The sequence below is a fragment of the Copidosoma floridanum genome, unplaced genomic scaffold (assembly GCF_036245765.1).
Source record: "Copidosoma floridanum isolate Cflo_tuat_1 unplaced genomic scaffold, Cflo_Japanese_pri ptg000020l, whole genome shotgun sequence".
NCBI lineage: Eukaryota > Metazoa > Arthropoda > Insecta > Hymenoptera > Encyrtidae > Copidosoma > Copidosoma floridanum.
This window is the reverse complement of record NW_028321897.1, coordinates 12,371,623-12,399,547: the sequence shown is the minus strand read 5'-3', so window position 1 is coordinate 12,399,547 and position 27,925 is coordinate 12,371,623. Positions and strand designations below refer to the sequence as shown.

General features: G+C 31.7%; 1 protein-coding gene across 1 annotated transcript in view; it reads left to right on the top strand.

The window, feature by feature from the left end:
• Nos (Nitric oxide synthase) overlaps positions 1-27,925 on the top strand; it is a 2,633,257-nt gene that overhangs the window by 848,940 nt on the left and 1,756,392 nt on the right. Inside the window, exon 9 of the mRNA XM_089593752.1 lies at positions 4,635-4,829. Coding sequence (XP_089449878.1) covers positions 4,635-4,829 — 195 coding nt within the window. The remainder of the gene's footprint in view (positions 1-4,634; positions 4,830-27,925) is intronic.

The window sequence follows — 27,925 nt, the reverse complement described above, 5'->3', positions numbered from 1 at the left end:
TAGTCAATCATTTTGTTGTAGGCACTGATTCATCAAGTAACATAATAAATTAAGATCAAGAAAACTTAGACGTGCAATTTGGACAGACATTCATTATCTTACATTTGGTTTTTTTAAGACAAAAAGATGAAACTCGACTGCATTATTTCGTGGAAGGTACTTGCTTGGTTGTTAAAGTTTTACTCTGTTTTAAATAAAAAGATTGAAATCTTCTGGGTCAGTTTGTTATAAGCTCTTGCTTATACATTAACGTCATAATAAATTAACATTGAAAAGATTTAGGGCTCGTTAATAACATCTTGCAAGGTACTTGTCTATTAAATAATAATAACATCTTTTTAGAATGAAAATACTGGAGCTACTTGTGCCATGAGCAATTTTGTTAATTTAAAGGAAATGACTTGAGTTCACTCAGTTTTTGGGTTGTAGATGCTTGTTTGTTAGTTACTATTATGAACCACTTATAACAAATGCATATACGCTTACAAGATTATTTGGTTAAAGATACTAGTTCATTAATTTATATTATCACTAAGTAAAAAAAAAGAATTGCACCTTTCAATCCTATTTGCCGAAGCTTAGGAAAAATTATTGATCTCTATTTTACGTCGTTCTTAGTTTTAATAGGAATGCAGCTAATATAGTTTTTTTACGGACACAATGTACTTATTTTTTTTTTTCTTTGAAGCCATCACATCATAAAACCTTGATTACTAGTGGGCAGTAGGTGCTAGGGTACTAAAGTATGCATTTACTATTTTATGAAATTATTTGGCAAAGAATAGTAATATAAGTAGAAAAATACCTTCTATTAAACAATTTTGTGTAAAAAGATAGTGCAATTGTAGTAAGAATGCATATACCTACATTGATTAAATATGGTTTTAAACAGTATTTTAATATCTAATACATACATAATAATAAACAATATATAACAGCATGATACAGTATAAATTATATACAGACAGGCCAGTACAAGACTGTCCAATTTCGTCGAATCTTCCTATGATTCAGAACAACTTCACACTGCCTACGCTGGATTACATCTCTAACGTCACGCTCACATTTATCACGTAGGCTTATCCCTATATTCCTTGTCCGTATTAAGTACCTAAGATATAATTGTATCTCAAAAATTAAGAAAATATCCTTTAGCGGCATTTTTTCAATACGCTAGTATCACATACCAGTGAGAGTCCCTCCAAGACGTTTATCAGACATAAGTTCTTTGGACACATTTTATTTACATCAACCGTATATTAAAAATGTATCAAAAAAAATTCAGATCCTTTTAACTGTACCTTTTTTTGTATAATAAGTTCTTAAAAATTATATTCTACGTAACGTAATGCAAAAATGAAGTAAAATAAAATTTATTTAACATGTACAAAGCTTCTGAATTTTCAATACAAAAGATTCCTGTTTGTATAAAGCCATGAAACTTTCAAACAGGTTTTTAATTTAGTTTTTGAATATACTTACAAGAAGTTAAGTATGCTTTAAAGTATGTATGTAAGTGTATCCACATTAATAAACCGTGTGTGGGTCTCGGGACCCCCAGCAGAAGTGAAATTTTTAACTATTATGTTAATAATCTCGGTATAGTAAAGACTGAGGAAATAAACGGATACCGAATTTTAATAGATCTTTAAAAATTCAATATTAAAATAGTGAAACTCTTAATATTATTACATATTTGAGCTTGCGCCCGCATAGAATACATATACCTTAACATATTACTTATTTTATGATTTGCAAATTCTAAGAACCTCCATCTGTGGTATGATAGATGTAAAACGTGTACGAATTGTTAGTGATGTTATACAAAATAAAGCAAAAATTTTCACTACACTCACTGAAAGACAATATTTTTGTCTCATTACGTGCGACAAAAATTTCTTTTATGCAGAACTAGTATTCGTGCATTTGATATAGAATGAAATGTGTGCAATAATTGTTTGTTGAAATCTTTGTATCCAACAAATAAAAATTGTTTTTTATTTTAGCTACCATAAAAGTAAAATAATTCACTTTATCTGCTTTAGTTTGAGGAAAATAATGTAGCTGTAGATTATTATTTTATTGTAATATATATGTATACGTAATAAGAAAAGATATATAGCTGTTTGTCATTGTTAAGTATTAATTTGTCATCCAATTCGTTTTCTATGATTATTTATAAATTAAGACTCAAATCCAGCCATGCTTAACTAATTTCTACTGATGTCAAAAATAATAAGAAGGATGTAGGTTTGGTCATGTGACAATTTTTATGGTCATACATTATAGAGAACAAGAAATAAATTGATTCAAAGGTAGCATATGAAGGTTGTAGCTTTGCCTTTGAGATACAATTTATTATTCTCACGATTATTACGATTATTTGTAAAAACAAGTTCAACATATTTTTGCACCTCAGAAGTTATTTTCTAGGCACAGAACTATTTTTCGACTATCTAGCTTTCTTTTCGAGACAAGACTGTTTTTTCTTTAATTCTAGAAGGTTATGTTGTAACAAAATTTGTTCAAAGATTTTGTCAACGTCCAAATTACTTCTCCAAAAATGCCACACTAAATAAAAAAATTCTTTGACTTGTTCTTCCCAACATACAGTCAAAAAATCAAGAAATTAGGGTAATGTTTATTAATAGTTGAACCTCTCTCTATTTGGGCACTTTTTTCATGTAGTTTCCTTTTATAAGACTCGTAGAAGTTGTTATTTTTAGCCAATTTTGCTTCTCTTTTGAGATACAGCGTTTTTTTTCATTTTCAAAAGTTACGTTGTCGTACTGTACATATTTATTATTTTACATACATTTTTTAACATGTATGTATACGTACGAAAAAATAAATAGGAAAAAAAATGATCTTTACTATGTTTTTTGAAAACTTCAGAGAGATCCAGCGACGTTTTGTGTTAGACATTATTTACCTGACAGTACCTTTGCTGTGACAGAGGCTTAGTTTAGCCCATATTACCACCGCGTTACAATTTTTACCATGCAGCAGTAGGTATATCTACGGCTGACATGGTGGCGCAATGGCAGAGTTGCAATCTTGTCGATCTTAAAAGTTAGGCATAGTTGGCTGCTATTGGTAGTTGGATAGTTGACCGCTCGTCTATTAATCCGTTCGCTTGGGGAAGTGATTTTTCTAAACAACTGTCTTGTGTCTACTTTCCATGCAGAGATAGAGTTGAGCTAAATTATAAATACAGATAGAGTTATTGTGACGCACTATTGTTTACATGTGAGAGGGAGAGAAAGAGAAGAAGGGAGACAGACAAATAGTTCCCCTGCCTGTGGTGCAGCTGGTATACATTTATATAACTGTCAATACCTATGTGTTCAGCAGCGGTCGCTCACTTGCTTGCTGACTTGCTAGCTCGTTTCACGTGTTAACGTCCCATATAAAGCGCGCTTAAAATAGTTTCACTTAAAAAGTAATTGTCAGCGTTGCTGCATGTATTTGCACTCCTCTTACCACTCTGACTTTTCTCCTCACTATCTATGTAACAAACATGCTTAAACCAAAAATTTATCTTGATTAGAAAGAAAAACTTGTTAAAAAAATTAGACGCAATGAAAACAAAGTGTTTTTTTTTATAAAGGACGTAAATACATTGTATGTGTCTCATCAACAAGCAGTATAACAAATGAGATTTAGTACGTTATTCTAGCCGAGCTTCATACTCAACGTTCACTAAAACTACTCATGATAAAATGTGACGATTTACCAAATTTAAATAAATTTATTTGTAAGCTTATGTCCTTTTCAAACATAGCTCTTATACAGCAATTGTATTTTAGTACGCTATTTCTACAACGCTTTGCCTCTAAAAACTCAGTAGAAAACTTCCATATATTTAGTAAATGTACAACAAGTACACATACGAACAGGTCATCTTATTTTTTATGGCTTTTAATCTATTGGACCTAGATGTAATATTTGAATATGAATGATCAGTTTCCCAGAGTCACAAAAAAAATAAGCAAAGATTTTACCTTAATCCTAAATCTATAAAAATGGCAGCTGAAGCCACTGAGCTACCTACGATCCTGACAGTGAACCATATCTAACATATCATCTTAATTAATAGTTAAGGTCATCACAAAAGATTTTTTTTTAACTCTTTCTCTCTCTTTTACTTTTTTTCTCCTTATCTTTCTAAAATCACTCCTTATTTTTCTACTTAACTAACACCGTAGTACCACTGGAATTTTTTTTCCCTTTTTCTCTTGTTTCTTCATTCTTTTATTCTTCCTACTCCATGCTTATCATAATGTGTCCCTCTCTTTTTACTCTTTCTATCCCTCCCTCTTTTTTTTTTTTTTTTTGCGTGTAATAGAATACTTTCTTTATTTTTTGTATCCACCGTACCACCTTACAAATACTCACATGTGACATGGCCTCTTGTCAAGGCAAGCCCCTATCCAGGTAGTGAGAGTTTGCTTAAGCGGTCGAAAAATCTGTTGCAACTATTTACAAGTTGAATGTTCGAAGTTATCTACTGTTTGAGCTGACAAGAAAGTATTAATGTCATGCAGCTTAGAGCTTACGTTTTTTCTAATTGCATTATCAATGATAACAAAGTAAATTCTGCTTTGTGTAACACGTTTTCAATATATTTTTAGATCGCAAATGTTACTGTTGTTGATCATCACACTGCTTCTGAATCATTCATGAAACACTTTGATAATGAAATGCGATTACGGAGTGGATGCCCAGCCGATTGGGTATGGATAATACCTCCAATGTCAAGCTCAGCCACATCTGTTTTTCATCAAGAAATGGCGCTCTATTACTTAAAACCTTCTTACGATACACAAGTAAGTCTTTCTCGATGTTAAATAGTATGATTTTTATTTTAAGTATGAATAAGATGTATACTATATAATTATTATATTTCTAATTACTGTTTTAAAAAAAAACAAATTAACTTCTACATTTTAATGACATTTGTCAAACAAAGTAGGATTTCCCGATCAATAGGTATATATATTAAATATGATAAACCTCTTATATTATATACTATTTATGGTCTTTACAGATAAGGTTTAAGAAAATAACGGTTCAACTGTTTCAATTAATAAGTCTTACATGACTTGTAAATATAAATGTTATTGTACCTCTCAAAGAAAACTACATTTTTGCTATCGCAAGTCTATATCATTCTTTCTTTTTTATGATAATTTTGTGTGACATTAAAAAGCTTAATTAGTTGGAAATATATTCAACGTCATATGTTAACGTTGATAAATGTTGAGAGAAATAAGGAATCGTAGTAAGCACAAATAGACTAGACGATGTTCATGGTAATAGATTTATACTTGACTGCAAAATTTCTTTTGAATTTTACAAACCTCTTCAGGTAGGCTACAGTGGACTTACACAAAAATTCACACGATAAAAAATATGAAACACTAAAAAATTATAAATTCTTAAATAGAGATCAAAACACAACACGCAAAGACCGTGAACCTAACAAAAAAATTAATCTGTAAGATACTTACAAGACAGACTGAAAAGCATAATCCTTTGTCACCAATCAGATCCCTATTAAACTATTTTTCACAAACTGTAATAAAAGGTAACACGGACCAAAAAACAAATTAACAGAGACAACAAATGCAAATTTGCAAGGATGATATAAATATACAAACACTAACATATCAAAAAAACTATTGAGATACAGGTAACATGAAATACAATCAATTAAAAATTTATATAAATCTGAGGGCAAAAAAATGTGTTCCTTATCAAAACTACCTTTGGCGAAAGTAAAATGTTAGGCAAGCTTCACATATTGTAACAAATTAATTACATGCAAATCAGCAAAAAATAAAATGAGACTTAGGTAATGTGAATTAATTTAATTAAACATTTCTTATTAAACTGTACTTTCTGCACTTATTTTAATCTTAAATATGCTTACATACAGTTGTAATTAATAAATATGCTTACATACAAATAAAATTAATATTAATTTGTCATATTATAAAATGCATCATGAAATAAATTGCAAACTGTCTATACCTTATCAATGTTAAGACATGAGGTACATTTTTAAAGTTTTATTCAACAGCTTAGCCTATTAACTGTTATTAATAACATAACATAATTATTGCATCGTACTATTGTACTATCATATTTCTTCTGTGTTGGATTCAACGTTTTTGAAATGTATTGTATTGGCCTTTTAGTCCCATCAGGGAAGCGATGTGGTAACACTGCCCCGATACCATATGGGCTTGCATCCGTTGCCAGTACGAGAGGTAAATTTGGGTCATAAGACGTTAAACATTTTTCACTAGTAAAAGCTTTGTTTGCTTTAAAAAATGCCTTTTTCTGGTGGTTTGATCACGTAAATTTATTTTGTGTATGTAAGAGTTTATACAAAGCTTCTAAAATGAAACCTACTTTTTTAATCAATTTACCGTAATAATTAGCAAATACAACGAAAGCTTGTAATTCTAAAATATTTGTTGGTCTTTTCATTGGGCTATTTAGTTAAATTATCTTTTGCTAAGGCACTTTTAATCTACAAGTTAAAGCACAGCAAACTGCGGAAGGTTTAACTCCTTAAGGTGGCTTTTTTATAAAATGATTATGAACAGAATAGTATGAAATCTTACTTGACACTTTTTAACTGAAAGTTGTAGCTTTTTGTTTATCGAACAGAATTAAATAAAAAAAAATTAAAAATGATTGACACAGTAAAGCTAATGCAGCTCCAAACATACTGCTATCTCGAAATATATGTGATCACAAGACACACAGACATAATTGAAAGATATTAAAAAGAAACACGGGCATACATTTTTTTCCTTTGTTGAAAGCATAGGAAGCATCCACTGCTGGTATTTTAAGGTTAACGGCGATTTTCAGATAATAATTCTAACGAACTTTTATATCGTATGTTATGATATAAAATTTTAAATCAGTACATAATTTGCCTTAATAAATAACATTAATGAATAATCTTTCAAAAATTAAGCAGCATTATTAAATATTAACTCGACAGTCACATCTTTCACTCGGTTCTTCTGTTTGTTATTATAGATAATATTTCTAAAAATATGCGTTTAACTGGAACTGATGACAAGAGTAAACTTAAAATATCACATATCATTATTGCTCAAGATGGATATAAATTTTCGTGATCCTGCCACCAATCTAATACATTGTTTTTTGCTGTAGTTTTAAGTGCTTCGTAATAGCTTCGGAGATCATTTTGCCAGAATCGGCCACTCGTTTGAGTATTCAGAAAAGTATTGCTAAGATTAAAGAAATCCTCTTTAATCCTGACGAAATCGCTTTCTTTACTCGAAAAGTCTACAAAATTTGATTCATAATACTGAGATTTGAATAGAGCTTCGAATTTTTTTACAGTTGTTTGTTCCAGATTGCTTCCCCAATCCATCGCATTAAATCGTTCTATTTCATGCCTTAGATCTAGAATCAAAAATATGCAGTAGATCCAATTTTTCTTCGTATAATGTGTGTATGTGGGGAGGGGGGGGGTGTAATTTTCTCAAAAGTACTTTGGCCAACAACCAAGACCAGACCAATACAAGACAAGCGTAAATTTACCAAGACCAAGGTAATATTGCCCATATTCTAGAGTTTTAAAGATCAACACTAGAATGATGCTAATCTTGGTCTTGTGTTGGTCTTGTGAAGCCCTAGAGAAAGCTTCTACAATTTGGAAATAAATTCAGAGAGAATATTAAGAGAATTATAAAAGAATAGAGAGAACTTTGCGCACTATATGCAATACACACATTTAATCTTTAAATAATTGTATAATTTTAGGGGGGGGGGATTTCCGTCATATACTTTCTGTCATGAAAATGGTAATATAAGTATGGTTGTATCAAAAACTATTAAGTCATTATTATGTAAGGTTCTTTTCGTATTTAAAAATTAAATACAAACATTTATTTCGTAAATGAAAATTTCTTGAACATGTTTTTAGATATTAGAGAGAAAAACTAAAATCAGTAATCATTTCTGAAAAATAGGAAGTCAATGACGCATGTTTAAATATTTAATTAAATTTAATGAATTGAACTACGACAACGTATAAAAGCAAGAATTATGCCACGTACAAAGGTGTCGATATTCCGGATGATAACATTTACATAAATTTTTCTATGGAAATATTAAACAATAATCGTTAAGGGCTGCCACTGCCTGAACCTAATTTTAAAGTAAGAGCAATAGATATATTAACAAGAAATTATTGTATAGCAGACGGTTTTACAACAAAACACAAATGAAGATTAGACTGAGTATATGAAAGCTTAAATTATAACAAAAGAAAAACTTGGAAATAGAGTATTAAAACCAAAAATCACTTTAAACACGGGGAATATAATACCTCTTTGTTACCTTTTATACCTTAGTAAAAGCAATTTCCTGTAGTCTTGATATTTGCTATAACAATTAACAAATCTCGGGAAAAAGTTCTAGTTATGTTAGTATATACTCAACCAAGCCTCTATTTTTTCATAAATAACTATACTCATCTTTAATTAGATGAAAGACTACAGAAAAGATACTTATGCGAATTGAACGTCAAAATAATTCTTAATCAAAAATGTTGTTTAGGAAGAACTTTTCAATTCAGATAAAGTACACTTAATAAAAAAAAAAGAAAATTAGCGCATTAGGAGTGATCTCATACGTTGAAACCACATCATCAAGTAGCAACATATTACATGATATATTGATATGTTCTTATGTTAGAATTTTGTTAAAAATCATTGAAACTTCAATTTGCATTCAGGACAACTATTCATAACGCTTTTCGAGATAAGATCTTTCTTAGTGGTCTATGAAAACTTGGCTTTTTTGTAATTACTTTTTATGCGTATTTGAAAACAATAGTTAAAAAAAATTAAATGTTAAGTTTTTCTACTTAACTTCTTATCTTATGACAATTAGAGTAATGAAAAAAATGGTAACTTTCACGTATCATATATTTGTTTTTTTATTCGTTTCTATTAAAAGTAGTAGGCTTATGACAGACGGGCTTTTAAAGAGAAAAATAATTGTAAGCTAATGCCTAGAAGTATAAATAAGCTATTATTTACTTACTATATCTATGAATGGTTTTTTTTTCCTTTAAATTGAACATCGAAGAGTTCTCTCTGTTTGTGGTTTTATAAGGCTACTGGCGATGACCATAATGATGTATGAATGTTAGAAAGACATTCTACAAACGAAAGAAAGGTCAACGAGCCTCAGATTTTATACTTATTAATGTTTATATATCAATATAACTATATTTTATATATTTTGTACTCGTTCTTACTGAATTTAAAATTGATTTGTCAGCCTTCTAGGCAGTGTAAGAAAAAAAAGATAACTATGTATACCTCAGAGCTTGTTTACCGTAGGTCATAGGAGCTGCCACTTACAATTGCTAAATACAGCTAATTTCAGCGTATGTATTGTTTGTGTATAGAATAGCCTATCGATGTACTATAAACTGTAGACTAAGCTGCTACAAATCTGTACAATTATACTTCATATTTTAAGGGGTGCTGGATCGGTAACAAACAGTGGGGTGGTCGTGGGGGGTGGTTGAGGGGCGATGGTAGGCACTTTCTAATATGCCGGGAAGGGTGGGGAGTTGTGGGGGACTTACAAAATAATAAGGAATATTGTTATTGGGTCGAAATAACAGTAACACTAACAAAATTTTTCCACATTTTATGGTAGGCTACAGACAGAGGCCCCGGAGGGGCCATGAAGGGCTTTGAAAACTGTGTGGCAGATTTGTGGAAGGGGGAGGCAAGGGGGTTGAGTGGGTCTTCGGCTATTACTATAATATCATTGACAGTAATTGGTTTTTCTCTTATTTTGCAGAAATAAAGACATGTATTGAACCCTCAGGTTAAAGTCAGAATATGAGTATGAGAGAGATAACATATTCATGCTTCTTCCGCACACTTATATTTTGAACCAAATCTGCAAGTTGAAGACGGGCTCATGTCCAGGCCGCCTTACATGCACCAGCCAACGTACACATCCTATTTAAACACATTTAAAATTAATAATTGATTAAAGCTAACAGCCAAGCTATCTTCTAAATACTGACTAACGTACTTATAAACGTTTTAAGTCTTCCTGCCAAGCATATCCCTTGCCCAAAATCGCACAAAAATTACGTCACATTCTGCATGCAAGTGTAATCTACAATACTGCATCTATTGTAGATCCATATGCTCAATTTATTTGCGCAATTTCTTTTGTAAAATAACAAAAAATCTCACTTGCACTCGATTCTCCTGTTGAGATGTAGCAGTATCGCAATAATGAAGCACGTTGATAGTTGCTGGTTGCTGTAAGCTAATGACACGTCTTGACGTCTATTTATTGCTACTGCTTGATCAGAAATGATCACTTTTTTTTGTAATATAATTAAGTATTTAACTCAATCACCTTATGATACTAATTTATGTACGTGACATCTTGAGGAGACAATCAACACTGAATCAATAAGCGCACTTTATATGAACCGCCACCAGCCAACCAAATGGGTTCATTATTTACCCGTCACATTATAATCAATTTTATTTATTAATTTTACCTTCACTAATCTTAGTTTCATGTAACTTAGAAATAAATGTTAGCTTTTATGTAAAATACGCTTTTATTATAAATGTAAAACTACACATATTTGTAAATATATATATGAAAACTTTTAAGTTTAAAAATCACTAAAACAATTGATAAGGATAAAACTATTATTCAAATCCATTTATTTAATGAATAAGGTATTGAACGAAAGAGATTAAAAATTTGTATTTAATTGTTATATCAGTTAAATAATTTATTTAGACAATTCATAATAATAACAAAAATAATATTGGAAAATTTACAGTTGTAAAAGTGACAATTAAATATTGAAAAAAATCAATAAATCAAACTTAAAAATATAGCTTTTTTAAGGTATCATGTTGATTAAAATCCCTAGACACACCGCCACACTAAAACATTTCACTTAAAACTCTTTTTTTTAACGGTGATTTTTTTTACGTAGGTAGAGAATAAACATTTAGTACAGTTAATTTTGTAACACCTTACTCAAAATTATGTGACACTAAGAATTAGGTTATCAAAAATGTATTGCGAACAGTTACATCTAATTTTTTTATTTCTTTTAAAATTGTAGTCGTTTGTATAGAAGTTATCTATTTCGTATTAATTTTTATACCATAGTCAATTCTTTCTGGCAAGGTACGTAGTCTTACTATAAGAAGCAATATGCCACTAGAGTTGTCTTCTTGACTTTGGTCATCACAGTTATAATAAAAACATAGCACTATTTTGATTATTTGATGCTGAGCAACATTTCTTAGTGTAAGAGATTCTCTAAAAAGTTTAGTGTTTAGTAAAATATAAACAACATCCTGTTGTTCTGTATTTAAATACCTTATGCCAGCAAACTACGTTAATGACAAGACATCCATATAGTTTTTTGAAATGTATTGTTTGAAAATAGTTTTTTCTTACTACCTCACTTGAAACTGCCAAGTTTCAGCTGCACTGTATAAGGATAAAAGCCAATATTCCTTCCATATCGCGCGATATCTATATAGGGGGCTGGAAAGAAAGATCTTACTATTCTTTATTTCTACTTGCTTGAGAGAAAGAGAGAGAGAGAGAGAGAGAGAGAGAGGAAGTGAACAGCAGTGCTTTCTACTTTTCCTTGCTTGAGATAAAAAGATATATGGATATTTTTATTGGGCCAGAAGGTAAAATTCTATCTGGCCAGTAACAAATTTATATTCACGTTGGTAATATATACATGAGTAAATTATCGTCGAATAATGCGTTAATTTGTTTGACGATCTATCAATTATATAATGTTAAATTCCATACATAACAAAAAAAATTTGGGTTTGCTTTAATTATAACGTTGAGTTCATTGATCTTAACTTAAGTTTGAAAAAAAAAAAAAATGTTTGAGTCAGTTAGAAGATAAATAATGATCACAGAAAAAATTATTTAAAAATAATGGTTTTAAAAGTAAAAATTATAGTTTAGCTCTTGATTTAATGTACAAGTGAGTTATAAAGTTTCTATCAAGTGTTGCTTTAATGCCTCTAAAGTAAGTTGAGTTTGTTTAGTAGCAAGCTATGAGAGAAATACAGAGAGCGAGTAGCAGTGCAAAAGTGCAAAAGTATTTTGACCTAAGCTGCATTTATTTATTTTTTTCGAGCTGTGACAGAATTTCTACAAAAAGCACACGTCTAACTCGAATATGACTACTAATTTTCTATGAAATGCATGTAATCTCTTTTGGTGACAAGCAACGTAGTTAATTTGTAGCTTAAATCTGAATATAAAAACAATGATTCAATAATTGTTTTAAAATTATATAAAAATTAAACACGTGACTTTTGCAGCAACTGATGCCCAGAAGTCTAAGAATTAATTATATAAGCTTACGTACGTTTGAATGCCATTGATATCAAACATTTCTTACTTAATATTAAAATTTATATTATGTCATTCGATATTTTATAAAATTTATTTAATTTTTATAATAGTTAAGTAGCTCTGATTGACTTCTTTTACTTTTTGGGCCTGTTAACATCTGCTCATCAATATCCCTCGCTTAGGGGGTTGTAAATGTTAGTAGATGATACAGGCCCTTTACTCTTGCCATTAACATAACCTATTATCACTGAAGCTAATTGTTTTCTGATGGCTAATGGATCATGAATCTGTGGCCAAAGTAGTATGAAAAATATTCATTACACGGGACGTCACTCAAGGACCCGCTCTGGGGGTTTGCCTCCCTTGGCTTTGCTTTAAGGGGTTACTCGACTACCAGGAGCTGATCGTCGAGCTCAATACTTGGTAATGATATGCAGTATTACGGTATCATTATATTTAGGCTCCAGCATTATTCTTCTGATCATAGAATAAAAAGTTAAACCTTGTATACTAGTGTCAGCATAACACGAGGCAATATCAGCAGTTCCTAAAACTAGGTATATTCTAAATACTATTAGACCTTAAATTTGATTAACTTTTTTTCTGATCATTATATACATTTCTCTCTAATTCAGAGAAATGTCCAATCTTCGTAAACGTCATGGATATTTTGATCACAAGTTATTATACTAAAAAATGTCACGTACATCTGCACCACAGCAAGAAGGATCAAAATAAATAAAATTGGAATCATCAAGTGAAGTAACTTACGAGGCTGCAACAAACGTTTGCCTATCACTCAAAACGCTGTGACCTGCTCTGACTACAACAGTATCTTAGCTGAAGCTTTAACTCTTTGGTATCGTTATACTATTACTATTAAAAATCGGGAATTGCGGTCATGTTATACAAATCTTATCCATAACTATGAGTTAATATTTTTATCTGATAAGATTGTTTTTCAGAACACATCGTTATAAAATGCGTATGCTTACAATATAACTTGTTTTATCTGTAAAAATGAATACAATAGTGCCAATAGTACTTTTAGCTTATCATACAAGTAGGTAAATAAAGTGGGCTCTGTCCGAGGGCCAGTCTCCCAGGAGCTGAAACAGTCTTGTGTTAGTCCTCTAGCACAGTTTAGGACCAGTCCTCGCCCAGGAGCTGGAACAGTGCCATCTTTCAGCCTTGATCTACGGGGAGCTATATAGCTCCCCTACTTAAACGAGGCTGAGTATCTTCTCTATACTATTCGAACGGAGAACACAGGTGCTATTATTACAGTAGAGATCCCTCCTGTAATGATGAAAGCCCTAACAACGCTGTAACATGTGAAGTATAGCGATTGTTCTACCTCTTATACCTCTTAATTAAATGTTTACTTCCTATCTGTAAGGTCTACAGCTAGAATATAGAGTTAAAACAGCTATCCCGTAGTCATTATATTGCACTTACAAGTTTTCTCTTTGAAGAAAATAGTTGCTTGAATGTAGGCGCAGTAGGCTTAACGTTTTTGATTAATAAAACTATAGCTAACTCTTTAACACGGAGTCATTCAGAGGTGGATTACAGTCCTACATATAAACTGCATGATCCATTTTTTTCAATTTTTGTATTTTTTCTCGTTTCTAGAGCATTGTCTGATATACTTAAGATCCATAAAATTTTTAGACAAGATGTTTTTGATCATCCGTAGACGAATGTTTTAATATTTTACATTATTACTCAAGTTACTACTGGTTTGCTTATGCGACATAACGATGTCTATCCTGAGGTTTGCTCCAGTGTTGGTTTCAAGATGGCGAAAAAGGGTCCCCCCACCACTCTGCTTTCTTAAGAAAGTGTTAGGGGGGTGTCTTTAGGGCCATGGCTACATGACTGCAGCCGAGTGTCGTCTGCTGAGACAGTGTTTTTAACATTTTTTATTATGAGCCACTTGTAAACACATAAACGTATGTACACTCATACATCAAGATGCCTGGATGCTGGATTGTCACTGAGCTTTTACCTAAAAAGTTGATCTGTAAATATACGTATAGAGTGTTTACAAACATGAGCCTTGTCAGAATGGTAACCCGAGATGGAGATAGCTGCTCCAGCTTCCTGACTCAATTTGTTTCTGTTCCTGCTGTAGCTGCATATTTTTCTGGAAAAGTGGTATGAATAAAAGTGTACGCTATACGTATTTGCAGCAGCTCAAGCAAGTGGCAAAATTCTACTGTGTTTGGTTTGTTAGGATATATCAGTGCCCTCCGGTGAATTTGGAGATTCAGAGTGATCAGTGATCCGTTGGGGGCGGAATGTGAGAAAATAAATAAATACAAGTAAAGTGTATTTAAATCAACGCAAGAAAATTTAAATACACTTTACTTGTATTTGTTTATTTTCTAACATTTCGCCCCCAACGGATCACTGATCACTTTTAATTTCTACTGTGTTTGTGTACTTTTATGATGTATAAAGCATATTATTTGCAAAGTTGAAAAGTGATAGATTCCTTCACTTATTCAGACGGTCACTTATCGAATGTACATAATTCATAGGTAGTTTTTAAATTCTTTCAAGTACATGTCAAAAGTTACTTTTATTTATTTCTATTATTTACACTTGGATCGCAGTGCTAGTCAAGTAAAGTTATTGATTCATCAAACCACAATGATAAATTGCAGTAATAGCCAGTGTATCAATAAGTCCTGGCGCCCAGTACGTAGCCATTTGTTTTTACTTCAATCTAGCAGTCAGAATACAATTATTTTTGGATGGCAGATGAAAGATCTCTGTCAATCAAGTATGTAGCAATACATATTTTTGCCAAGCATGCAGTGAGAATGAGATTAAATTTGGATGGCTGATTAAGAAGTGATGACCACCTGCACTTGTTTTATGTGTTATTAACACAGTTTGCAGAATCATCAGGTACTTTCAAGTGTCATGACTTTCAACGTGTCACTTATTGCATGTACATCATTTATGGATAATTTCTAAACTTTTTTAAGTACATGTCAAAAGTAACTTTTATTTATTTCTATTAGTTACGCTTAGATTACTGTGCAAGTGAGAACAAGATTTTATATTCATCATCCAACAGCAAAGAATTGCAGTGATAGCCAGTGTGTTAATAAGATCTGGGCCCCGTACGTAGCCATACATTGTCCTTTCTGCTTGCAGACATAATAAAATTGTATTCCATTGTGGATGGCTGATAAAAGAGATCCCTCTCAATCTGTCAATGGTGCATGCAAATATTCTTTGTAAATCTTTATTTAATGATGGTTGCCAGTACTCGTACTGTGTGTCGCTAATAAAGTTTGCAGAATTATGAGTATCGAGATCACCAGTGACTAGTTCAAGATGTTCGTCAGGCCAATCAATTTCCTACACCAGCTTTAAAAAGAAAAGCGGGAAAATCTTTGGCCATAAGCACCACAGGACTCGAAACAATGCTCTCATCATTTTACGCACATCAGCTGTGACAATGGCTACATCCACAAGTTTTCATTTAAAGTACATGATGAAGATACATTTCCATTAGGATAACTTACATTGACTGTCACCTGATCCGTGTTAATGTAAGTGAGCTCATACATTTTTACTTCATGTTTGTACGGTGAAAATAAAATTTATTTATCTTAAATTATAAATTACTGCAGGTATTCATTAAGTTTTCTAAATAAGATGGATATTTCATACTTCCTAAAAATATTTCCTGTTATATTCGCTTACTCTCAAGTGGCAGTGCAAGTACATATGTACAAAAATGTTATATTTATCGTAAAGCAGTGATGAATTGTAATGATCATTCATGTACAGTAGATAATTAAAACACGCAATCACATATGTATAATGTTAGATTCATTATAATACGGGAGTATACTACAGTAACAATGAAAAATCTCATCAAATAATTGTCACTTGATTTGATTTTCCTAATCACTTGTATTGCAAAAGTGAAGAAAGTTTACTAAATTTTCGATACAATAATTGCACTTACATCATAACATAAATATTCTTGTTGTTTAACTTGATATAATACATTTATCAAAAAATGCGGGCCATTTGGTAACCTACACTATATTAAGTAAGGAAGACAGTGCACTTTGGTCCTTACCATTTAATTTGACAGCTCTGACATAGGCTAGTAATGTCCCTTCTTCATTCATATCCAATTATTTTTTATTTTCATTACTAAAGTCAAATATCTACATTTCAGGTTGAGTACAAAGAAAGTAGCAATAACCTTTGTACCTTTAAAAAATTGAAATTTTATTGTCAAGTTACACAATTTATAATAACAAAAAAATATCACACAATATTTGAAACATCATGAAAGTTGTTTACAACACTCAAAAAACTTAACTTCATTATTGTAGATCCGTTAATGCCTCAAAAAATGAATGAGGGGTCATGGCCACTAATAGGGTATGCTGTCCTTATGAGTTAGTACTGCCGTTTTTACTCATGCAAGGCAGAGCTTTTTCAAAGAACTTCACGGAGCGAATAACAAACTGAAAGATTCCTGTCTCTCGTGAGTATAATTATACAATGAAGGATGGTACAATATAATACATCTTATGTGAAAATTTGTTTTAGTCAGATCAATTATCTCTCTAACTCATACTACACTATCTCTTTATCTTACATTTAATTAGTTAATTTTATAAATTTATATAATCTGAATGCTGTCTGGTAGTAAGGAGCCATCTTAATCAGCGCTGTCAAGCAGTCTTTTTTTGTCATGTCATGGTTGTTATATCAAGTCAATAACTTAACACATTAACATACTTTCTCTCTGCATTTTTCGGGCTTGAGACTGATGCAGTACGCAAATTGCCGAATGCGGCTGCATTAAAAATTTTTCTGAAGTAACATTCATTGCACGTGTTAATCTTAACGAAACTTTAAATTGTATGAACAATTAATTAATTATATTTGACCTTAATAACGAATGCAAGCTTGTTTATTATTTTGAAATAAGAACACACAGTAACATCAACTGTAGAGCGTAAAAATTTTTTGCAGTGTTTGTTACGTTTGTATGTTTAATATTAAAACAAAAATTATATTATACATCATAATACTAGTACACGTACGTATTCGATAGTACTCGATGTGTTACGACAACCCTTAAAAGATATTTCACATAATTACCACAAAATGACTTATAAAATTCAAGTCCATTTGTTCATAAAAAATATTCATTGTCTTATAACTTACGCTATTGCAGTAAGGATATTTTTACTTATACTTTTCACAGAGTTTTTTTATTATAACTCAAAATGACATGTTCTATGCTTCATTTACGCATATTATTTATATATACTCGCCAGCTTAGGTATGATATAAGTTGCCTGTTTCCAAAAAAATATGTGCATCGCCTTATTTTTGTGGTGCATTCATTTGTATAAATAAACTGCTCTGTACTGCAAAACTATTGATCTGTAATTAAAAATTACTTAATCTACAGATTTGTTTTAATTTTTTGTGTATCCTGTGGTATTAGCATATACCGTTTCTAGCTTATAAGAATAGTTGTGCAGTAAGAACTTTTCAAAAAAAACTTTTTTGGGAACTTCTGGATTTAGTGAACTTATGCAATGTTTAACGTTTGTCAAGTACATAAGGTACGGGTGATAGATTAAAAGGTTGTATCCGTTGTACAAGTTTGTACTACAGAGTTACTTGTAGAAGCTAGAAAATTGATCCACCTGGATTTCAAATAAGCACACCTCACTCAAGTTTTACTCACTGCAACTCTGTAATCACAATATTATTGTTCTGGTTACGTATATATACCTGCTTCGTATTTCTGAGTAGTCATTGATATAGTCTCTTAAGACATATTCATGCATTTTTTCTCATTTTCATTTTCTATTCTCATAGTTCTATACGTAATTGTACATGTAATATAATAATCTTATTCAATTCATGTTCGTACCTTCAATGAAAGTCTAACGTCTTCATAATTGTAAATGCACTTGCCATTGTCAATATTATTTATTCTTTACTTTTAATCTGTGATCGTTTTTCAGTATCTTGTTACTGCCATATAATAAACTGAGCGTTGCCCAGATGCGTAAGTGACTCTGAATTTCTCTCATTTCTTTAAGAGCAAGTTGGCTTCTGAATTTCTTCATTGTTTTCTATTTTTCTTTTTCTATTAGATCTCCTCCGTCTTCTAGGGTAGTAATCCTAAGCGACCGTCTTTCTTCAGAGATGTTACTTTTAAGTATGAAGGCACACCGGGTGAATCAGACACTGTTACTGAATAATCCAGAATATTGTCTGAAGACTTAACCCTTTTTGCTTCATCAAAAAAAAAAAAATTACATACTACAGCTTGTAGCCTATCATTAAAGTTTTAACAATAAGTCATGCTGTTCCAAGTAGCACACAGTTTGCTTGTATACTCTGAAAAAAGTGTTAATGTTGAAAAAAAGATCAATATGTATTTAAATGAAATTTTATAAATGTATAAATAGTACGTTCGTGATTTTTTTTATCGTCATATAACGTTTTGATCGTTTCCGATTTTACTTAAACAGTTGTTTGACGTAAACGTGTCATATCATAAACAGAGATCAAAATAAAAATAATTATCGTGTTACATCATATTGAGGTACTGCTAGTGGTTGTCTGGTTCATGTATCTATTCGGTAGTACTTATGGTAAAAAGCACATTGTATCAAAAGACATACCCAATATAAAATAAAATTTAATTTCCTAAGCTGAAATTAATGCTTTTTTTCGAGGACTGAACCTTAAAGGTCAGTACAACTGGCGAGGTACATGGTAGTTGTAACTAAGAGTACTGTTTTTATACGTTTTACTTTCCAATTGTAAACACAATTATGTAAATAATAAATTTAGATAAGATCTTGAAAGTACTTTACAAACTTATATCTTACCACCATTTTTACTTGAGTTACTTTACATGTATGAGTTTCACTGTGGTAACAATAACAATGTACCTTTATAGAACTGCTTGCAATTTTTTTTTTTTCTAATAATACTATTGCAACTGTTTAATTGCCTCAAGAGCTTACTTCATCTAGCACTCGCTTTTTTTCTTAAAAATAAGAGAGTAATATGAGACACAAACGTTTTCTTTTGTTGTGCAATGATATTTACTTAAACATGAAACAAGGGAGTATTTGTTACAAAGATGACAAAATAATCTCGTTTTCTCTTTGTCTGAAACAAAACTGACACATATCTTAAATATCATTGGATTCTTTTAGCAATAACTTTGTCGTAGTAGTTCTATAATCATCTAGATTGAAGGACACATCTAATGCCTGATTCCTACCAATGGCATCCATAAAATACATTATTATTTGGCGACAGTTGTAGCCGTCATTTCGATACGGTCGTAAGGTTGTGAACCAATTAATATCACACTAGTTTTCAGTAAAAAAGTTTGTAACATTTAATTAATTATAAAGATTAAATACACAAAGAATTTCTGAAGTAATATTGTAGATTAAAAAATCAAACAATTAACAGTACGATCAACGGGATCGATAAATGTTACGGTTTTTTTATCAACATTTACTTCAAAAATTTCCCAACGTTATTTTCGAAGAGCAGGCATTAAAATTTTTTCGCTTCTAGGGAAATCTGCAGTTAGCATTATCCAATCAAGGCTTATCAAATGTACAGATGATTCTGGATGAAAAAGAAGGTAAGTTTGCTGTGTCAAAACAAAGATAGTAAATTTCTACTGTTTTATGTTTTTCACGCAAAAGGTATCAATTACATCGTCTGCTACATAGGCTGTACTTTGCAATGTTCTTAATTCAGAGAAAAATAGCAAATGTCTGTTAAAAACCAAGACGGATTTTTCACCGTAGCATACTACTTTAGAAAGAAATTATTCAATAACAGACAATTATTGTTGTCAGCATAGATTAATTTTGAAAACTAATACACATGATTATCAACTTGACCATTTTGAAACAATTTGTAAGTTTAACAATTATAATCTGACAATTGCACGCCATTTTTGCGCATGAAATTTTTTTGACATGGTTTTGTTGTATATCAGAGAAAATTTCTACAATACTGTATTCATTTGCAAAATTAACTAGACGCCCCACATTCATTTTATTTATTTTAAAAATCGTTTTATGAATGCCTTCCATGTATTTGTAATGATGTCTCACTTTCTTATCAATTTCATTATTTCATCAACATCTTTTACATAATTTGCAGCTAATAAGATGGATTTAATACTTCTAAACTGCAAGTGGGATCTTTCTAGAGTTAAATTCCTAGTATGTATGCTCTGAACTCGTTTAGGTAGTGCGTTTCAATTAGGTAATATTAAAACTCTTGTAGCAAACCTTAAAATTTTTTCAAATGGCTTCTTACTGACAACAATTTTTCCGAATTTAAACCAAAGTTTCTCTGGATTTTTTTTCCGAAGAAAGTCAAGATTAAGTCGATAACATAGAATTCGGCTCCACTCATACCTTAATGTTGACAAATAATCTGAATAATGCATGTTTGTCTACCCTGAAGGATATTCAGATAACTAATCTTAGTCTTTGTAGCTGTAATGGAACTGTAAAATTAATGTATTTTTCGGTTCAAAGCATAAAAAATGTGCAGAGAAATCACTTTTAAATCTGTGTCCATCAGCTAATTTCTTACACATCTTAATCAGAAAATTTCAATGATCTCTTACAAATTGTTGCTATAGTAAGATATCTGTTACCTTTATAAGAGCATCATAAACAAGTTCATGGACTACTACATCATTGTTATGCAGATAATGTGACGTTTTGTTAGGATTTATCATGTTTACGTAAGTGTTTTCACATATTTTCTATTCAAATACATTTTCATTAAATCTTTATAGATAACTGTAGTAACACAAGCAACGATTGGCTTCTCCCAGTGCATGTATTCATAACTGCTCGTTATTAAGAAAACACTGTTAATATAACCAATTAATAGTCCCTATTAATACAACTACTAAAGTAATTCACTATTTGTAAGATCACGGGGTCTACTTCACTGTCCGTATGAAATTTTGGTTCCTATTAGATAAGCTATGGTGGTTCTAAAACGCACTGGTTCTAGAACAGCCCCCCTCTCCGTGGCGTGTACCCCTCTGTGGCGTACCTCTACTTACCCTGCGGCCAATGGGCGAGTGGATCCAGCAGCTTCCTTTTTTTGCGTGCGCCGCTTGTGCATGCTACCTACAGAACTGCTTGAGTTGTGCGCAGTGCAATGCGCATCTGCAGCGTTAATTGGCACGCAGCTTAAATATGTAAAATCTTGTGCAGCGTGCACACGCGATGTTTGTATGCATTTTTTAATGTAAGCAAGGATGTTGCATTGTATTGTAGAATGTGAGGTGGACGGAAAATAATTGTTAACATTGTTGTTCATTTTTTATTAATTAATTTATTTTAAAATAAAAAAATTTACACGTACAAAACTTAAATTTCAAAATGATTTGTGGAACACCTTATTCTTGAAATGCAATACATTTTCACAGCTCTTCATTATTATCATAATTGTTGTCGTCGTTGTCGTCGTCATTAACATCAACCCATTCCATATTGAAGTAAAACTTTTCTATTCGCTTGACGTTATGAAGAGCACAAATAGATCTATAAGCACCGTTCTGATGAGCACAAGTAGTAACTAATGTTGGAAGTTCAAACGGTAGATAGTCTGTCATATCAGTGACTTTAAAGCCAAAGCTTTCAAGCCATTTCTGTTTCAGATCTCCAATAACAAGCATCTTCGTAACATTTTCAAGACTCTCCCGTAAAATATTTTCTATTTCTATGTACTCAATTTTCCCGAGTCCCAGCTTAGTCCATGATAGTAAAGTTCAAGGTATTAATTCTTATGTTTATACTTTGGTGGTAATTTTCGCCAACTGAAGGGTGCCTTATATGAAAATACGTGTGCTTCTGCATCAATAGCACTGAGTGGAAGGGTAGCCAATTCTTTAAGTACATAATCATTACCCGGTTTCTTGAAACCTTGCATGTCTACGAAATACTCCATTTTCTCCGCTATTAAAATATTAAATTTTTAAAGCTTTTCATAACCTTCATTTTTAGGATAAGATACTTTGTTGATTAAATACTTATCAACGAAGTTCTTCAACCAAGATCTCTTATTTTTATCATCATCGTCCTTCGTAGAAAGTTTTTAATACTTAACATTAGTTGTAAAATTGCTTGCACTAGGTTTATGCAACATATTAATTAAACAATTCTACAGTTTTCATCTTGTGATTTTTCCACAGATTTTATTTTTTTAACCTTCACATCTTTCTTCTTGTTTCTCTTTATGAATTTTTTCCCCTCATCTTTTTTCGTTTATTTTCTGCTTCTCCTTTACTCTAACTGTTGCTCCAATCTTCATCCATGATGGTTAAGAATAAATTGTGCTCGTAGAGCCTATTAACTAGCTGTATGCAGCTTTACATAAGTTTCCTAGCATGCCCACTCATTGGACTATACTGAACGATACGGTCATGTAAAATTAAGCAATAAGCTGATGTATTGGCAAGAAAATTGTCATGCGACTTAAATTCTAGCCTCACATCTAGTGGAGCATTTTTTAATGACTCGTTTTCTTTCAAACAATCAAGAACGATTAAAGGTATTCGATTGAGAAAGTGGTACTTGTCTGATAAAAGCATACAGTCTTTGCCATAGTATGAATTTCAAAATTTGCGTACATATTATACAGCAATGAATACTGATTATGCGTTCTATCGACATTTAAATCACCATAAGGATAATATTGTGAATTTCGATAGAGTTTTACATTTCTTATATTGCAGTGATCAAACATGCTAGCACTTACGTTTTTCTGATTTTTTCGGTTTGTTTGAAAGACAAAAAAAACGTAACGTGGCTTTTCCAACTGATTCCATGTCTAAACTGTCCAAATATGTTTTGATGTGCTAAGTAGAAGAGGATACTTATATAATTTCCAAATTCGAGAACTCATAGATACAAACTTATCTTTTTATAGATAATTTAAGAAACGAATGTTATAAGAATCTGACATGACCACATAGGGCATAAGCCACTCAAGCTTTAATATTACTATTTTTAAGTCTTCTTCAGTTGCTGCGGCCATAGAATCAGCAGCATTGGCATTAACTAAAGTTTGCAACACATCATTTAAACCGTTTCCTGCTCTTGTAAGTATGAAATCGTGTTTTACATTAACGACTATCTTGCGATAGTCTTTAGCAAAACCTAAAATCATTATAAGCAGAAGTATGATATCAGAGTAGCCGTTATTATTAGTAAGACTATCATCTTCTTTGTCTCTAACGCCAAGACAACCAGCATTTATCACAGATTTGTTTTGATCAGGATAAAGTGATAGCCAATTTTTCATAAGAGCTGTGAGACCAACATTTTTGTACTTGTCTAACTTTATAGCTTTTATCTCATATCGTATTTCTTTAAATAAGTGACAAATGGCGTTATTTATCAATGCAGTGTTTGTTACTGCTGCATTTTCGTCCGCTTTTACCAATCTTCCGTAATTAATTTCTGGATGGTAAAAGACACAATTCTTGATGTTGATTAAAAATGCAAATTTCATCGCTATTGCCATATGTTGATGATGCATGCGGCTGATGAGCATGAATTTCATGGTGCGCAAGTGATTTGTTAAATGCGACTGAAGACTGAATACTTAGAATCTCGTCCATTTCGTATACAAAAAAAAAGTATCCAATTCAGTTTACACCAAGGTTTTTTACTTTAAGTCCAAGACTTTTTACAAACTAAACGGTTTGATAAGTTAGTTTTTGACGTGTCAATCGTTTTCTCGGATGTCTTAATGCTTTGATGGACTTTTTTCTCTGACGTCTTAACGGTTTGAGAGCTCGTTGTTGACTGAAGGTTAGAGTGCATATTGAGCTGTCTATATGATTTGTCTTATTATAAATGATACCAATTATGGAGAGGGTTTATGTGCAACCTTCGAGTTATAACTTCTCTACAAAAATTTTACTAAATCACCATTCTGATCGACGATGCGCAGTGTTACTGAAAATCTATGTTTATCAGAGCTCGATAGTGTAATTTTATTTCTTTTACTTTTTTTTTTTTTTTTTTTTTTAAGGTTTTTTTTGTTTTAAAAATTTTCCAGCGTAAGGCTGTAAGTAGACTTCTAATTTAGTTTTATGTGGTTTCAAATAAAGAACTATTTTAAAAATGATAACTTCCATGTTTTTATTATGTCTCTGATTTTCTGCTAGCAGCTTTTTGGCTGACCTAGCAGCATTAATGCTCTTCAGAATTCCAGCTATTCCTTGGGCTATAGTACCAGTTATACTGAAACCATCAAACAAGGGAATCAAAGGTAAAACTTTACTGATCTGAATAGGAAGGAGTAAGATGCGCAGAATCGTAACATACTTTTTACCCCCCTGATCTATTAACTGCACTTCGAGCACCTCTTAAAGCACTACTAATGACATTTTGAGCACTTTTCTTTTAGTATTTAGTACTCATGTCTTGCCAGGCAGCCCTAATAACTGCACTTAAAACACTACATTGTTTTTTCTTTGACCTAACCATCCTTCTTTTCCTTTTTTTGATTCTCTATTTTTCCTCTTGTTTCAATCCCAAACCAAATTTATTTTTAACCTTTAGAGCACCAGTCACTAGGGCAGCTGCTGCTCTTTCACCAATACTTGAATCTTAAGCTCTAACTCTTTGCCAAGCTAAAATTGTATCTGCTTCGTGTCTGGCTTTCAAATCTTGTCGATTTTCTGAATACGCTACATAATGCTCTTTGCACGCGGCATCCAGCAGATTAACCCCTGGATTGCCTCTAACAAGACACTTATTGAGCTTAGTACCTGGACCACAGTACTGATAGACTGGTAAATTAAGCTCTACTTGTACAGAATTTATGCTTTTATTTACAAGACCATGTCCTCTCTTACGACGCATAATGATTAGTCTTCAGAGAATAGATCATAACTAACCGTTCGAGGAAATGAATAATGTACTTATAGTACATACATTTGTTGACAAATAAAGAGGCCTAACTATATGAGCATTGTACTATTTTATTGAAAGATTAATTTTAACTGACTATTCATACAGTATGGATATGGAGTTCAAAGAACAATCCATAAAATTACAAGTTTCTAATTTTGACGCTATTATAAAACAAGAAAAGCGTTCGAATCAAGATAATGAACTACTCCCTGACAGTATTTGCACGGTACTTTGTGGTTTATCTAATTGTGATAAAACTAATAGCTTATAATCTTAAATTATACATCCCAATAAAGTTAAGTTTGAAAATATGTACGTGTATTCAAAATCACTCCATCAACCAAAGTACAAGTTTTTAAAAAAACTATTGAAGCCTATAGTGTGTGTAAAATACTTACCTTTTGGCAAACACGGAACTGTAGTCTCACCAAATAATGCTACTATGATAACTTCTGATGATATAGCTTGTGAAAAACAAAGAACTGTAAAAGCCGTTTTTGCATGGGTAGACACAAAAATGTGGACTGCTTTTATCTTTGTCAGTCATATGCTCGAGTACCAAAGCATCTCGTGAAGAATAATGTTAACTTTTTAATTTTATATCGTCAAGATGAAGTTAACTTAAAGCATGTGTACAATGATTATGTAAGCTCAGACATGTCCTACATTTAATTTAAAAATGTATGCTCTAATTGCTGGAATGATGATAAACATGAATTCGTTGTTATAAACAAGGATGAGCAAATAGATAAAGGTTGCTATAGAGAAGGCTTTGATGATTTTTCTGTACATTTAGGATATATCTAGCACAATCATTACAGTCTGTTGCAAGACATTGGAGAATCATCATGTATCAACAAGAGGAAGACGTTCTACGTCAGTTAGTAAAGGCACGAAAGGCAGTTAAAGAAAAGTATAGACTGTTGAAGTTTGGGAAAAATGAGGCTGAAAAAGTACCTAGTTGAACTTTCAAACAAATTACAGACCCTCTTATGAAAATTGCTGCCAAAACAAAAGAACAAAGAAATAGTTATAACTCTACTACTCACAATAGTCTTTATAGTAAGAACAATGAAGAAAAAAAAAGTAAGTAAATTGAATCAACAAAAAAAAATACCAAAAAATTCAGTGAAAGTAATTTAACATTTGAATCTGCCATTAGTGAAAGTGATGATGATAATGATGATTTAAATGATACTATTTAAGACCAATCTCGTGATTGTGTTCAAGTCAGTAAAAACTCATCAAATAATTTTTGTTTACAAATACTTGATCAGAATCAGAAATATTTATTAGATTTAAAGTATGGAGTGCAAAAAAAATGAGCTGTACAAACTTGTTCACAGAAAATGGTTTAAAAAAAACAAAGCTATACGAACCCATAATAGCTATGTGTTTAATAAAATGATCGCTCTAATGTTCGATCTCACGGTTCGTAAAAAAAATGGATCGTTGCTACCTCATTACAAAACTACTTAGATGAAAAAATAAGTTGATTATACACACTGAAATAATCCTAATGAGTTAGTAGACCGTTTACGCTTACCGTGAAAAGTCAGCAGAAAATATAAGTCATGACAATAAAATTATATCAATCCTTGAAGAGCTTCGTGGGGGAGAATATATATATGCGTGTAATCATTGCTTCAGTATCAAAATGAGTGTCAATGTATTCGGTCGAAAATTGGGTAGGACAGAAGGTGGTAGTCAAGGTCCTCCCGGTATTGGATATAAACATACCGCAGAGGGACAGTATGACTTAGAAAGTGAAAGGCTGGGCAATATTGGAGCACCAAAACAGCTTCAAGATGCTGTAAAGTTTGTTGACTTGATTAAAGTAATTAAAAAATTTGAAAAAAAAATAGATAGCCTTCGAATTTTCATACACAACTTGCAAAAAAAATTCCCATTTATTTAAGCTGATTTAAAAAACTTGGACCTAGAAAGTTAACACATAGAGTAAATTGTTGAAGAACTCCATAAGGTAGCTAGGCGTAACTACCCTAGCCGAAAATTCGACATACGTGGCTTAGACGAGATTTGACAAGCAGACCTTGTAGAGATGCAGCCTTACGGTCGTTAAAACGAAGATTATCGGTATTTGCTCATTGTAATAGACGTTTTCTCCACGTACGCATGGGCTATACCTGTCAAGAAAAAAACTGGTAAAGAAGTAACTGCAGCAATGCATTCGATATTAAAAAAAAGACGGGGCCCGTAAACGTACAAACTGATCGTGGCAAGGAATTCTATAATCCAAATTTTCAAAATCTGATGCAGAAAAATAAAATAAATTTATACTTAATGCACAGCAATCTTAAAGCATCTATATGCGAACAATTCAATCGTTCTTTGAAAGATTCAATGTGGAAAAAATTTAGTTTGCAAGGCAATTATAAATGGTTAAATTTGTTACAAACTTTAATTAAATCTTGTAACAACAGAAAACACCGAACAATTGG